Source organism: Lepisma saccharinum, chromosome 2 (assembly GCF_977018435.1).
Source record: "Lepisma saccharinum chromosome 2, izLepSacc3.1, whole genome shotgun sequence".
NCBI lineage: Eukaryota > Metazoa > Arthropoda > Insecta > Zygentoma > Lepismatidae > Lepisma > Lepisma saccharinum.
The window spans coordinates 40479212-40495689 of NC_139230.1; the positions used below are offsets into that span (position 1 = coordinate 40479212).

The following is a 16478-nucleotide window of genomic DNA, read 5'->3' on the forward strand; positions in this document are numbered from 1 at the left end:
ACCAGTGTAAGTTGCGCAAATGGACTCTCAAAGAAATTGGGGAATCCCCTGATGGAAAATTCAGGAAATTTACTATTGTTTTCTACATAATGTTGAGATCGGAATGTAGCCAGTAAAAAATGATGTATGTCCACATGTACCACTACTGCTGGGACACCATCCCACACTCGGGAATTAGGAAATTCACCCGAAAATCACACTGCTGTCAAATTACGCTGAGATTGATTTCAGCTAAGTGAATTAGAAAGCCCCAATAGAGGTGCTGGTAGTGTTGGTCACCTGCTATGTATTAGCATTGGTGGATACTATGTAGTGTGTGTAGTCCACTGTTGTTCTTCCTGTCTGTTCTGCGTGTTGCAGCATGGAGTTTAGTCTGGCGTGTGTGTGTGGTTGAATTGCACCAAGGAGTATTGTACGTAGAGTACGTATTCCAGTGTTCTTTCTCAGTTTGCAACAACTGAGTGGACACCTGTGTGACATTACTTGGGTGCTAATCGTGGTAATTGTGATCCATCACTCAAAGGGAAAGTGCCCATGAGCTTGTTGATATGCATCTCGTTTATGGAGAGGCAAACTGAAACAGCTGTGAAGCACGGCGTTTGTATCACGAATGTTTTCCCAATAGGCAGTTACGAGCACATCCATTCTTTCAAAGACTTGATGCTCGACTGCGTGAAACTGGATCTCTATTATCCTGTAGGTGGGATTGTGGAAGACCCCGCACTGTGCACACTGTGCAATTTGAATAGGACGTGTTGTACGCGATACGAGACCGTTCTGGCACCAACACACGTGTCATTGCTCGTACGCGACAAACTCACCATAGCCATGTATTCGGGGTTCTTCAGGAGGAGGGATTGCACCCATACAAATTGCATAAGGTGGACCACATACTGCCCATGGACTTTCCCCTATGCATGGATTTCTGCCAATGGTATGTGCAACAAACTCTTATTCCAGATTTCCCAACAATAGTTTTGTGGACCGATGAGGCAAATGTTCAAGAGGGATGGCATGTTCAATAACTACAACAGCCACGTCAGGGATATGGACAATCCGCATGCAATCATTGTGCACCATCAACAACATAGGTTTGCAGTGAATGTCTGGTGTGGCGTAGTAGGTGACCACGTGATAGGCCTGTACATTTTGCCCTCTACTTTGTGTGGTGGGAATTATCGGATGTTTCTTCATGACGTATTACCTGAACTTTTGGAAAACTTGCCAATGGCAGGTAGACAACGTATCTGGTTTCAACACGATGGCACCCTGTGCATTTCAACCGGGGAGCCAGGGCCTTACTCAGCGATATTTGCGGCAATCGTTGAATTGGCAGGGGTGGACCTTTACCATGACCACCTCGCTTCCCCGACGTCACACCACTGGATTTCTTTGTGTGGAGAGAAATGAAAAGGCTCGTGTATGAAACCCCTGTCAAAAGTGCTGAGGACCTCTTTGCTCATGTTAGGGCCACTGCTGGGACAACTGGTGACATGCCAGAGGTTTTTGTGTGTACCAGATAATCAGTGCTTCGTCGATGTCATCTTTGTCTTGAAGTCAATGGCGGACATTTTCAACAACATCTCTTGAGTATACCAGTGTTTGTGAGCCCCTATCAACCCCTTCAAGATGTGCTGTGCCTGGAATTGTTACATTCCATTGTGTGCGTTTTCTTGCCATTCTCAGTCTTCATTCCTTTGAGGATTACCCACTTTCTTTGGGAGCTCTCTTGTAGCATGTACAGCCTGACGACATGTGGCCATTGTTTAACTTTTGTTTTTTGTACTCCAAAGTAGTGTGTCAACATTAGGGGATTTAAAACCTATTTTCCTGGTTTTCCCTTATTTTTTTCCATTTGGGTTGGTGTCCCAGCAGTAGTGGGACATGCGACAAATTGGTTTTTCTTCGTACCGTAATGTGAACAGTGTGCAACAGGAGAATTGCAGTTATTTTCCTATTTCCTGAGTGTGAGACAGTGTCCCAGCAGTAGTGGGACATGTGGACATACGTCATCATTTTTTACTGGCTACATTCGGATCTAAACATTATGCAGAAAATAGTAGTAAATTTCCTGTATTTTCCATCAGGGGATTCCCCACTTTCATTCATGAGTCTCCTTGCACAATTTACACTGGGCCTCAATTGCTGGACCATTGTATTCATCAGGTACGACTTTCTTTGTATTCTTTTAATCCGACATTGATATCTTTCTTCCTTCTTGAGTTATTGTGCTTTAAACATGCTGTGAGGTGATTTTCACATGCCTGTCACTCTAAAACTGTTCCGATTTAGACATTTTTTCACATGGCATTTTTTCCTTGTTTTTACTTGTCGAATCACCTCCCAAGCATTGTAACCAGTATTTTGCAACACCCTGTATACTGCCCTGTTCAGTTGCAAACCATTACATGTGTATCCGGTTCATAGATAAACAGTCATTGGAGAGCTTGTATTAATACTGCTTATATTCCTGTATTTTCAACCATTTTTGTTGCTTGCCTCATCATGCCCTTAATATACATTATGTGTTACTTACCTTTGGAATTTTTAGTTTTCATTTCTATTTTGTCAACTGTTCAATGTGTCACAGGCAACTAGTATCAGAAGGACAAATTTAATAGACTAAACTGTGGATGTGAACTTGGGAACAAGATTTGCAAATATTTGACATGTAAGCTGAGACAAAATTAAATATGACCACTTCCACTTGAATTCTATTTTCTTTCTACTATTTTTCGTATCGTTTGTTTACTTTCTGTTAGGTTACAGAACGTGTTTTCTCATTTTGTTTTATGGTACATAATGTGGCTGATTGTAGCTATGTCATTTTTCACAATATGTGTGTTCTGGCAACCCTAGAATGCATTGCTTCATGACGGGATATGACGCCACAAATGCTATCAAATGTTGTGTGTGGTTGCCAGCATTCAAGTGGCAAAGTGTGCTTCTTTTGAAATGATGCACCGAGAAAAATGTTACTGAGAAAAGTTGTTTGTTTTGATGTCCTCTATACGTTTCAGTGGTCACCATTAAAATTACACCCTGTATATATATATTATATATTAATAATATCTAATCAAAAAATCCATTTGGTATGTCTGAATAAATCACATCATAATTTTGGTTTTCAAATATTATATATACTCATTATAGTTTACCAAAAACTTGGACTGGATTTTGCAGAGGTTTGTCTCATTCCCAACCTCTTCATGATTTTACAGAGGTTTGTCTCATGCTTGTCTCAAGTTTTGAAGGATGTGGTCTCTCCTTTATAAAAGATCGTATCAGTACCATCTGTAACATCCTATCTAATTGATCTTGGCTTTCATGGAAAGACTGTTGTGGTATATGTACTGACAGTACTTCGTATATGTTAGTGTAAAAAGGTTTGATGTTTGAAAGAAAATTCCTATTAGTGTAAAAAAGTTTGATGTTTGAAAGAAAATTCCTATATTGCTTTTTGTGCAGAGAAGTACTAGTTGCAAAAACTTAATAAATAGTGAAAAGTTTACTAAAGTTTTGAACCAAGTTGTTAAAATGGTAAATTTCAGTCGCAGCCCTTCCCGATTCCTTAGTGGTAATGACTCATTGTAATCAAGGGGTCCCAGTTATACCCAGTGGAGGTACATTGTACTGTGGCTTGGATCCCACTTTAAACTGTAGATTCAGTCCCAATTAGCTTATCTGCGCATAAGGTGGACTTAAAACAATAATTCACCACCTTTGAAATGCAGCCTTTTTTTAAAAAAGAAGAAAAAACCCTGGCAAATGAGTGTAGGTCCCATATCATTACCCATGTTCAGTTGTGTGTTTAACAGAGTTGTTGAACTTGAAAACTCAGGGGGTCAATATAGTTAAAACCTTGATATACAAATGTGAAAAATGGAATTTAAAATGAATATACAGGATATGATGCATGTTTTAAGGTTATTTTAGGTCAGTTGATAATTGTAGATAGCAGAATCTTACAAGGGCAGGTCTCACAACCTTTGCACCTCCAATTCTGTCAGGAACTTGTGATGGAAAAGAACTTTCACTAATATGCTACATTACAAAGTTAGTTTTGTCCAAGAGGCAGAGATAACTTTTTTTGGGGGGGGGGGTGCAATAGTATGTGAAACATAATCACACACACTACAAATGTGAACCAGAAGAGAAATATTTCACTACTTCGATTTTTTTTTTTAAAAAAAATAAAAAAAACATGATGCAAGCTTTCTCAAACAAATGTTGCATTTCATGACCCTCATCAATAATAAACCATATGAGTGGGTAGTTACGCATTTGTAGGTTGTAATAGTCCCATTGCTACAACCCACAAGGGTCAGTGACTGTACAATAAAAAAATAACAGTGGGCAGTAAACTCTCCTAGATCAAATCTTATAGTCTCATTGCATAAGTGTTTATCTTGCTTAGAGTATGTTACAATTAAAAATAAATTTTGGCAATCCTCACTTTAGAAAAGATAGGTTTAGTATGTACAGCATGGAATGTGCAGTTTTCAGGAAAGGTATGATTGAAAGAGAATGTGAACATTTTATCAAACTTTACAGCATTTAGAGGATATGAAATTGAACAGATTTTCTGAATAAAACCCCCATCGAGGTCATTGAACTTTTCTTGTACGTGCAAACAGGCTGCACATATAGGTGGTTTCCAAAATTTTCAGGACTGGTGCTACCATCTAGTCAAGAACTCACTGTGTGCCATCACCCTCAAAGTAGTCCCCTTTCGCATGCACACTCCGGTCCCAGCTATTCTGCCATTTTTAAAATTGATCCTGGAAGGCATGTTCTGTGAGGTTGTCCAGCACTGCTTGCGTTTATGCTTTAATTATGTCATACCAGACTGGCAGCCTTTCAACTTAACAGTCAGGAAACAGAAAAAGTTGCAGGGAACAAAGTCAGGCAAGTAAGAGTGAGTGGGGTGACATTATTTTTGGTCAAAAAGTCCCTGGTGAACAAGGTGCAATAATTTGAGGCAGTTCGTTGTGATGCCAAAGTCAGTGCTTTTGTCACCAAAGTTTAGGTGACACATTTTCAGGCAAGCACAAAATGTCCCTGTAGAAGGTCAGGGTGGCTACTCACTGGGAATTCCGGAAATTATACGTTTATTTGGCTACGGAAATTATGTGTGCATTCTGCATGAATTTTTCTCTGTAGACGTGAAAAATTACAACTTTTGTTAATCCTAATCCCATTGGATTTATATATATTTAGAAATGCCCTGAGGCATGTTTTTCACAGTTTAGTTTTTATTTTTATCAAAGAAGGAAAAGAAAGCTGCGTGGAAAATAGAACAGAATTCTCTCAATCCCTTTACTAGCTAGTGTCTTTGCAGAACAATCTGAAAGATGGAAGATTATTGCAAAATATGAAATCTTGAAGTTTTGTTATATTTGAGTCTGTAGATTAGTATATCGTATCATTGTTACTTGTGTTCATAGATGTGTTTTGAGTCTTGAGTATGTGAAATGGAAAATGTAAGCTCCGCACCTTAAATTAAATATATATATATATGTGTGTGTATATATATATATATATATATATATATATATATATATATATAAATGGTGTATATATATATATATATATACACAATTTACTGTAATTGAATGGAGAGACAGAATCACATACATTGGAATCACACAGATCCTTTATATTGTTAATATATTTGTATGTGTGTGGGTGGTGAGAGGCGAGATTGAAATAGAGAAAACATCTGCTTGTACCCTTGAAATTTTGGAAAATTCACGTTGAAAACTGGGAATTATACTTGAATTTTATCATGGTCCTAGAGTGACCACCTTGTAGGTGGAATTGGTTGTTTGTCCTCCTTGGATGATTTTTTGTGCACAATCACCTTGAGGTCACAGAAAGTGATGTGCATACTCCTGACTTTTCCTTCACCTGCCTCATTTTTTTTGTCTTGAGTTTCTGCTTTTAAGCTGTCTGTAAACAATCTAATTGTTATTGAAACAGCATTCATGACCCAATAAAAATGACAATTGAAAGTTGTTGAACAATGTTTTTATTGGAAATCTTGGAAGGTCTGAAATTCCACCTGTACATGATCAAATAAAAATTTGACAATGTTGCATTTTACTGATAAGTTGCAGTGTATGGGCCATGGAAAAATAGATAATGTCAGCCATAATGAACATAATTTTCTCTTCAAAGGAAGATGCACATCAGAAGCTTTAAATAAGTGCAGTGTAGTTTCTTGGTATTTTAGTCTACATGTAATCTGAGAACAGAGAAACTATAGCATAATGAATTTAAATAATTTCATAAAACCTCATTTCCACAGATATGTAGGTAGTTGGTTTTCATTTTGTTTATCTAAACTACAATTTAAGACCAGAATATTTTTTTTTTGTTATTTGTGAAATTATTTTATTATCGCATCACTCGCTGCTTCAAAATTATGCTTTATTCTTTGTTTCATAATAGTAATTAAATATACAGACAATAATGTTTTGCTCCTCCATTACTCTCTTGCAAGTCGCAACCATGTGTTTACAATTTTCCACATTGCTTTCTCTTTACCACTGAATAGAGCATATTCTGTACCTCAATGCTTTTTTTCAGTAATCTCTGATTGGTTGAGAGTCTGTCTGTCACAAAAGGCTTTATTTAGAACTATTCCTAATAGAAATTTTTGGAGGGTATCCATAAATGTGACTTGACTTGTACACTGACATTTCTTTTTAAGTATGGAATTCAATGCATTTTTTGTGTTGTGTTTGATTTGATTGTGTACAGATGGCTTTACATTGAGAAGATTGTTGCTTTCTCTGGGCTGTAACCATAAACTGAACTCTCTATCAGTCAGAATCCATTGGCATGTGCCATAACAAATTCCTACCTTATTAACAAGGTGGTGAATGACTAGACATCAATCCTTGTGGATGAACTGGTGAACTTTGGCAACAGTTTCTAGTGTTTTGCATTTTGCATCAGAGGATCTCCTGGGGGGGGGGGGGGTCAATACTTTTCCTGTCAATACTTTGGCATATTTCTAGGGAAAGAACATAAAATGTACATATTTTAGACATTCCAGACAAAATAAAATTCTGAATTCTTTGTGTAAACACACATTTTGGAGGGCTTCCCCGATGGCACATTGTTACCTTGTAATCAAGAGTCCCGGGTTCAATTCTCGTTGGAGCACATAGTGGTGCGGATCACACTTTAAACTGTAGGTTCAGTGGTGATTAGCCTTCCTGTGCATAAAGTGGACTTAAAAACACCAACACATTTTGGAGTTAATATAAAATAGATAAAATATTTTGTAGTTAATGCATAAAATAGATGAAATATTTTGATTTAATAAAGATTAATTGAAAGATGGATGTTGACAAAAATGATTTGGTGTTCTATCTGCAAATCTAAGCTGTGTGTGGCATGATAGAAAAACTGCAAATCTAAGTTGTGTGTGGCATGATAGAAAAACTGGAAAATTCCACACAACTGCTTTGCAAAACAGTGAAGGATGTTAGTGAAGTTGGGCCGGACCCTGTGGCCGAGTGGTTAGCACATCGCGCTGCGACACCAAGGGTCCCAGGTTTGAATCCGGCTTGGGCTTGGTTGTTTGTGAATGTCCATTCATAAATTTCATCATTTCATCACTCATCCCTATCTTCGCAAATTAGCCAAGAAGTAAAATAAACTAAATCAATCAATCAATCAATCAAATGTTAGTGCAGTTGAGGAAATTGAAGTCTCCATCATAGACATGCTTGTAGGTACTTCAAAAACTTGAGTAATTTTGCATAGGTTCTGGAGTGAACAAGAAGGTGAAATTTATGGTGTAAGTGTGCATGTCATCCCACACTTCAATGATGCACATCTGAATACAATAATACAAGCCATTGTTCAGTGATAATCAGCTTCCCTTTATATGGGCAATTCGTAATAAACAGAATAAAACATACAATGAATGACTGCTGTCACTGGCGAGTGTCTATTTGTTTGACAGAATTTTGAATGAAAATATTTTTCAGAAAGAAACCTGCTTCCTAGTGATAAGCCCATAAAATGTCACTTTCTCCCGTAATCCATATAATCACCCATCCCAAAACCCATCAAATGCTGCACATGACCCCCACTTGTTGCAAATGACAGATTAACATTGCATCAGTCATCAGTAGAGGCACACATTTTTGGTAAAAAGAGCAAAATTTCAGTACAAAAACTATCAATTTCAGGTTCAAAAGAGGTAAATAAAATAAATTTTCAGTGTTATAGCGGTGAAAAAAAAATCTTATCAAAAGCAGTATATAAAATGATATTTTGGTTTTAAAATTGTGAACATAATCCAAGATTTGATTTAAAAACTGAAATAGGAATTGTAGCTTTCCTGGCGATGTGATTCGAAGAAGTGTTCTTGGGTTACCAGCCAGGTTAAATTGGAGTTGGCTTCAAATGTTTCGAGGGCATACATTGCCCTCATCTTCAGGCCAACTCCAATTTAACCTGGCTGGTAACCTGAGAACACTTGTTTAAAAACTGAACTTAGTACAAAATAAACATAACCCTTCTAATAGCACATTATGTAGTTACCAGAGTATTAAGTTTATTCCTGTATAAAGGGGTCCATCCTTGCTTCTCAAATATTTACAGCAAAAGTAATAAATTTTCCGTGAATTGCATAACTTGCAGGATAACTCAAACTTCAGAAAGTGTCACGTCCGTAAATAAACTTTAAATTTTGTGTTTGAGTGAATTTTGCATTTTGCAGTTCATTTCGCATAATTTAGTTACAAAACAGAGTAGCAAAATGCACCTCACAACTTTCAGAAACATTAAAATTTAACATTAGAATGTGTTATTTCACATTCTGTGTTTTCATCAAAAACGAAATATGCATGCCCCTAGTCATCAGACTTGTAATTAAGACCCTTCAATAATGTTTTACTTATGAGACTCACCCAGTAGTAACATTGTGGAAAAATTTTGATTGTGGGTTTCACTGATGATTAATTTATAGCATGGTGGCTACTCACTGGGAATTCCTTGAATTCTGGGAATTATGCATGCATGAATTTTTCTTCGTAGACCTGAAAAATTGCAAATTTTATTAATCTAAATCACATTGATTTTATTCACATTTTAAAATGCCCTAAGACAATGGCTCAGTCGGTAACGTGTCTGACTACCATGCTAAAGGACCCGGGTTCAATCCCCGGCCGGTTCAAATCCGGGAACTTTTCTAACGTTGGAAGCGGCCCCGGTGCCCACCCAGCGTCGAATGACTTGGGTACCTGGAGGGGAAACCCTGGGGGGTAAAGGCAGCCAGGGGTGTGATGCTTATCACATCACCCCCACTCACGACCAGATCAAGAAAGTGTGCGGCGTTACCCCTATACGCCTTCATGGCATGGTGCTAAGCACATAGGAACACTACCTTTTTTACTTTTTTTTTTACCTAAGACAATGTTTTCACATTTAGCTTTTATTTTTATCAAGAAAGGAAAAGAAAAGAAATCTGCGGGGAAATAATTCAAAATTCTCTCAAAATGTTTTATTTGTTAGTGTCCTTTGTAGAACAATAAACTATCTGACAGATGGAAGATTATTGCAAGATAATATAATATCTTGAATTTGATTAGGTAAATTTGATTTTGAAGTTCTTATACAATGAACATTTTCGTAGATTAGTATATCCCGTAACATTTGTGACTTGTGTTTGAAGATGTATTTCGAGTCTGAGTATGTGAAATTGCAAATGTAAACTCCACACCTTTAATTAAATATTTTATTATATACCGAATTGAATCATAATTTTTGGATACAATGGAATCGCAAAGACTCTTTATATTGTTAATATACTGTATTTGTGTGGGGGGTGAGAGGCGGTAATACACAAGGTTGAAATAGAGAAAACATCTTGTAGCCTTGAATTTTTGGAAAGTTCACCTTGAAAACTGGGAATATTACTTGAATTTTTTCATGGTCTTAGAGTGGTCACCCTGTTATAGAATTTCCTATATGGAGTAAACTGATAATGCATAATATCTCAATTCATGAGGATTTATAATGCCAAAAAGAAAACAGTGTAACACACACTCATGCTGTATTCATGTTACATAGTGATGAAAGTTTGAGTTGTTGACTTTTGAAACACTGTAGAAGTTCATTGAATCAGGCTAGCTCATTGACTGTTCTCTGCACTACAAATTTACTGTTAGATTTAACCAGAAAAGTTTCAATTGTAAGTAGTACTTGTGTAAGGAAAAATTTATTTTGCTGTGTAGAATTAACCAATAATCATATTAACAAAAATAAACCCTGGTGTACTATCATAGTGCTGAAGCACATTCAGATTACATTTGTTTTATGTAGGTGAAAAGATTATGCAGTAGTTGTAAACAACTTCTTCATTTACAATGTTTGTTCAAATGAGCTACTAGGCCTCTAGTACTTGCTAGCATTTTTCACAACATAATTTTTCACATCATTATTTGCTTAATTTTTGCACTGAAGTCCTCACTGCAAGCATGGTCAATGAACATAATGCTCTCTTGAATGACCTACATGAAGAAGGTATAAAATGTAGTCTCTATGTCCAGGTAGAAGTTATGTTTTCCTATTGTATAACATTGAATCCTTACCATACCATTGTTTTGATTTCATAAGAATCGTAATTGTATATTTTGTTCTTCCAGCATCATGTTATAATTGTAACAAGACTGGTCACATTGCTCGGGATTGTCCTGAAGCCTCAAAAACCTGCTATGTGTGTGGAAAGAGTGGCCACATCAGCCGTGAATGTGACAAAGATGACCGCAAGGCAAGTTAGTGTGTACGTGTGTGTGGAAAGCTGTAGCATAATGTAAACAGTAAAGGAAGTTTTGTTGAATGTTTTGAAAAATAAATTCACATACAATGAGTCTCTGCATTTTTTAAATGGAAAAAACACCTCACGTAATGAACATAGCATTAGCAAACTGAACTTACCAGGCATACTCTTTCCAACTATTCTGCAATGTACAAAACAAATTCTAGCAGGGAATTGTCACAGATCTGAAGTTTGTGCTTTATCTTTGTGCTGAACAGCAGCCCCCTCAATAGAAGTGAATTTTATCCATATTCCCTCCCAGCAATGGAAGTTACAAAAAGAAATTTGAGATTTTAGCAAAAAGAATAAGAAAAACTAATTTGGTGGGTCACTGCAAAAAACCCAAAGTGAATGAAAATATAGTATGTAGGACTGTAATGTTCCTAGAATCATACAGTCATGTTAAAACTAGTTGAATACTTCTTGGGGAATAAAATAATGAATATGAATATATAATGCATCTAAGAAGAAGCAGTGTATCAATTTTATTGGGGAAATCAGTCAGAGCATCTGCCTTATGGATGCAAATCACTTGAAATTTGCTGTTAATCATGAAAGACCACTTTTCAATGACATGTCATTCAAGTCCCCACATGAAAAATGAAAAGCTCATAAGGAAAAAATGCAACAATTTTGGGAAACTTTGGAATTAAGACATCTCATGCCAAGCCCCTAATTGCCACTAATTGAAAATAATGGGTCTCGTCGCATGAAATGAACTAGTAAAGACAATCCACCAGTTTCACTTGCCTCTCTCCAATAGTAGAGAGAGAAGGATTTTTCTTTTAATTGGAGTTAGCTGCAATGCTCTGAGAAACAGCAGTATGAAAATTCAGTTATACGATTAACAGTATGGCCACAAGTAATTTCAAATTTGCAGGAAATCACCATGAAAGACCATTTTTTGACATCCCCACATTTTTTAAAAATATATATAAATTAGGGGCCTGACTAGAGATGCTAGATTCCTACAATTTTTTGCATTTATTATTTTTTTTAAAAAAAGAACAACCCTTTTCATGCATTTTTTCCCACCAAAATGTGGGGTTGCAAGTGACATCAAAGAGTGGTCTTTCAGGGTGATTACCTGCAAATTTCAACCTATTTGTGTCCATAGGGCACCATTGTACAACCAAATTCTTTGGGACAAGTGTTTTATCAGTGCAACACTGCTTATGTATTCAAATTACAAAAAATAATTTATCACTGCCTCTTTATTATTGAATGGAGGTGGGTGAATTATTGTTATATGTTCGTACTATGAGAGGGGACAGTTATTTTTGATTACTAGCAATTTGGTAGCTAGGTGGTATTCACCCAATTTCCAAAATTTCACGAAATTTGCAATTTTCTTTCAAAATATGTGGACAGAGTCTTATGTCCAAAGATTTCTCTTTTGTCATGATCACTAGCAAATTTCAAGTGATTTGCATCTAAATGTCTGATGCCAAAGCCAGGCTTCAATGACATGACAGACCTCTTCTTAAAAAAAAAAAATAAAGAAAATAAAAAACTATTAATTTGTAATTCAAGTCATGAAATCATTTGTATATAAATGAAACTAAAAGCAGAACTGAAATAGTGTAATTAGTTTTTGGAGATATGACATGTTGCGTGCCATCATGTGGTGCTGCTCCATGTTAGAGACTGGCCTCAAGAGGTTACAAGGCGCTATAAAAGCAAAGAGCACGAGTAGTTCTCAGTTTCCTTTGTTTCACATTTATTCATTCTTGTTAACATTACATTTGCTAGCTAGATACTGCTCTAAATGTTCTAGTGTCTTAAAATGGTCTTTAAAAAAGTTCCCACACCAATGGAGAATTAATTGCAAAGTAGTATAAATTCAGAATCCTCAATCTTTATTTCATGTAATATCACTTTTTATGCAGTGACTTTAGTTACTATTATAACTCCATTAAGCCTTGTTTCCATGATTATGAAAAACTAAATATGCTGACCAAGGCAGTAATTTATTTTATTAAAAACATAAACTAACGTAACGTTTCAACCTTCTAGCAAGGTCTTCTTCAGACTCTGTATCAAGTACAAAAAACGTTACGTTAGTTTATGTTTTTAATAAAATAAATTACTGCCTTGGTCAGCATATTTAGTTACTAGCACAAATGTAGTTGTTAAAGATATTAGAACTTTAATATTCCTGAAAAAGTAAAAATTCACTTGTGAATTGTGAGTGCATTTTTATGGTGCAAGTTTAGTGTTTCTGCTAATTATCGCAGTGTTACACAAATTATTGAAGCTATGTGAAACAAATTCACATTTTTATTAATGGAAAAATTAATGTTCTTAAGGAAAATTAACTTGTTCTATCAAGTGTGCTAATAGTGCACAAATGTTTGGATTCCATGCCCTAATGTTTCATAAATAGATAACAATCATTTGAAAATATTTTTCCTGAGCCAGGTTTGTAAATGTAATTACAGAAATTTTACTTCTTGTAGTTTCATGCACAATTGTTCACAATGGATACATAATCAGTGGTCAGCAGTCACTTCCCCTTCTCCTCAGCAAACAAGTAAAAACTAGACAGTCCAAGAACTTATTTTTATGGTATTTATGGGTATAATAACTTATTTTTATGGTATTTATGTGTATATTAACATCTACCAGGTGTGCCGGTTAATAATTCTTAATTTCATCGCTGGATGGCGCTGGAAGCAAGGGTTGGTGCACAGTCTCAACTGTTACGTCAGTGTGTTGCCAGGACAGTACCTGTCAAAATGCCATGGATGTGCAACCGAGTGTGAATGATCATCGTGATATTGGATTTGTGTGGGAAACATGTTCACCTTCAAACCAAATAAGGAGCATGTGCGGCACATCCTGCTTTTCTTGTTCAATAAATAAATAAAATAAAAATAATATAAAAAAAAACAAGTGAAAGCCATCGCATCCTTGTGGAAACGTATGGTGACAATGTTCTGTTTTAATGCAAGATGCGTGTGTGCGTTGGTTTCGACTATTCAAAAGTGGTGATTTCGACTTGAAAGACAAAGACTGCCCGGGCCAGCCAAAAAAATTCCAAGACTCCGAATTGCAAGCACTGTTGGACGAAGATGATATGCAAACACAACAACAATTGGCAGAGAAGTTAAATGTTGGTTGCCAAACCATATCTGATAGTCTTCATGCCATGGGAAAGATCCAGAAGGCAGGAAAATGGGTCCCACATCATTTGAACGACAGACAAATGGAAAAGCGAAAAGCAGTGTGTGTGAAGTGTTGCTTTCTCGGCATGAAAGAAAGTCTTTCTTGCATCGGATAGTGACTGGGGATGAAAAGTGGATCTACTTCGAGAACCCAAAATGCAAAAAGTCGTGGGTTGACCAAGGACAACCTTCAACATCGACTGCAAAACCGAACAGTGAATGCCATTCACTACCGTCAACAACTCATCAATTTGAACCATGCATTGATTGAAAAGCACCCAGATTGGACGACAAGACATGGAAAAGTGATTTTGCAGCACGACAATGCCTCATCACACACAGCGAAAGCCGTCAGACACAGCATTTCTGCACTTCGCTGGGAATTCTTGCCCCACCCACCATACTCACCAGACAGCCCCTTCGGACTACCACTTGTTTTCATCAATGTCTCACTCACTTTCTCAGCAACAGTTCAACAATTACGAAGATGTCGAACAATGGCTTGCTGACTGGATCACCTCAAAATGTGAACGATTTTTCTGTTAGGGCATCCACAATTTGACGGACAGATGGGCACAATGTATAGCTAGCAATGGAGCATACTTTGAATAAAGCATTTGTTACCTTTCTCCCCAGATACACTTGTTTTCTTTTGGATCAATTAAGAATTATTAACCGGCACACCTGGTAGCGGATGGATCCTCTCCTTTGTGGATTGCTTCTCCGACGGGAACTTGACAAGTGCACACTTTTTAAACTTGCTGCAATGTTCCAAGTAAAATCGAAGCAAAAGAACTCTCTTAGAGAGATGATTTTTTTTTATTTGAATGACAGGCCTCTTAACAGGTATAAAATTTAGATAATTTACCTCCAAGTAGCAACAGTTTAAAAAATAAGAAAATCAAAATCTTACACAAAACATTGTGCCCTGTACAACACTGTGTACACTACAAAATACCATAGTTAATGCAAATTGTAGTGATGAGCAGTGATATATTCCTACAACTATTCCAAGTGACATTAAAAATAACTGGATACTATTTGGGGAGGGGGAAAATAATAAAAAAAATAATTGAAGCAGTGTATCCATCTTACAAAACATTTTTCAGAAAATTGTTTCTAGCATTCACCCTGTGGATGCTGGATGTATAAAATTTGCAGGAAAACACAAGAGACCACTGCACTTCGAGCGCATAATCCCGGTCCCTCAGTTTTGAGAGAAATGTGTTAATTATGCACATAATTTAAAAAAATATAGGAATATATGTGAAAATTTGAAAATTGGAAGGCCACATACTGGGCTTCTAATGACCACATCCTGAAAAGAAAAAAAAAAACTGTTCTTGTAGTACGCATACCTGTATACAATCAAGCCAAGTTTTGTCATAAACTTGTGAATAATAGAGTGTACAGTAAATAAGAAAAAAACTGCTGTAATTTCATCTAAGGTGTCATCAAAATTTGCTTCTAGTGTTGGAACGTATGGACTCTGGATGCACTAAATTTGCATGAAATAACAACTAAAGACCACTCTTTAAGAGATTATAATCCCATCCCCCCAATTTTGAAAAATAAAAGGGACAATAGTTATGCATGTAATTAAAAGTTTTAATTTTTGTCCCATTTTTGAAAATTGTAAGGTGGCATAGGTGTGCATACTGGGGGGCAAGGGGACATCCACAATTTTTTCCAGCGAGGGGTGAAACAATGTATTTTTATCAGGTGGGTAAACGAAGCATATTACCCCGTAATAATGTCGCCCTCTCAGAAAACACCACTTGAGTTTGAAATTTTCACGTTCCGACATCCCTATTATAATAATGGATGTAAATTACTGTGACTGAAATAAACTTGTACATCTGAAATAATAAGTACTTTTATGTCGACAATCATTTTCCAGAAGGGGGTAGGGGGTGGCGACCATCCTTGCACTTCCTCTGGAAGGCCATGCCGCTATATAATTTTGTAGAAAATTAAGTATTTAAGAATAGTATATTATGGATAGAAAATTAAGTATTTTCAAGCTGATGAAAGTTTCTGTAGCAAATTTCTTGTTAATAACACTCACAAGCTTTATTTGTCAGTTATGCTGCATTCAATATACAGTATATACACATTTTGTGTGTGTGAATATATACACACACACACACACCTGTATAAAATAATTTGCCCACGCTACGAAGTCAGTGTTTCTACTTAGTAAGGCAAGGACTGTGTTTGTGTCACTTCATCAATTTCATCAGTTTTTCATTCATCCATATTGTCGTACTTACCCGTAGACACACACAAGCAACTTAAAATAACTAAAATAGATTTTCTAAAAATAGTAATGTAGTAATAGTAATAAAATAATAATAATGATGTCCTAGCACAATTAAGTATCGTTTGGCATAATTTCATAGTTCAAACAGCACTTTTCATGGCTGAGTGGAGTTCCACTCTATCTCTCCCTCCATGTTCAAGTAAGA

General features: G+C 36.3%; 1 protein-coding gene across 2 annotated transcripts in view; it reads left to right on the plus strand.

Annotated features, from left to right (window-relative positions):
• The window catches only part of LOC145984011 (uncharacterized), a 122197-nt gene that overhangs the window by 67546 nt on the left and 38173 nt on the right, over positions 1-16478 (plus strand). For both annotated transcript variants that reach the window (XR_014441274.1, XM_083117317.1), the window contains exon 4: positions 10671-10795. Coding sequence is in view for 1 of the 2 variants with exons in the window: in XM_083117317.1 (XP_082973443.1) it covers positions 10671-10795 (125 nt within the window). In the remaining variant the exon portion in view is untranslated. The remainder of the gene's footprint in view (positions 1-10670; positions 10796-16478) is intronic.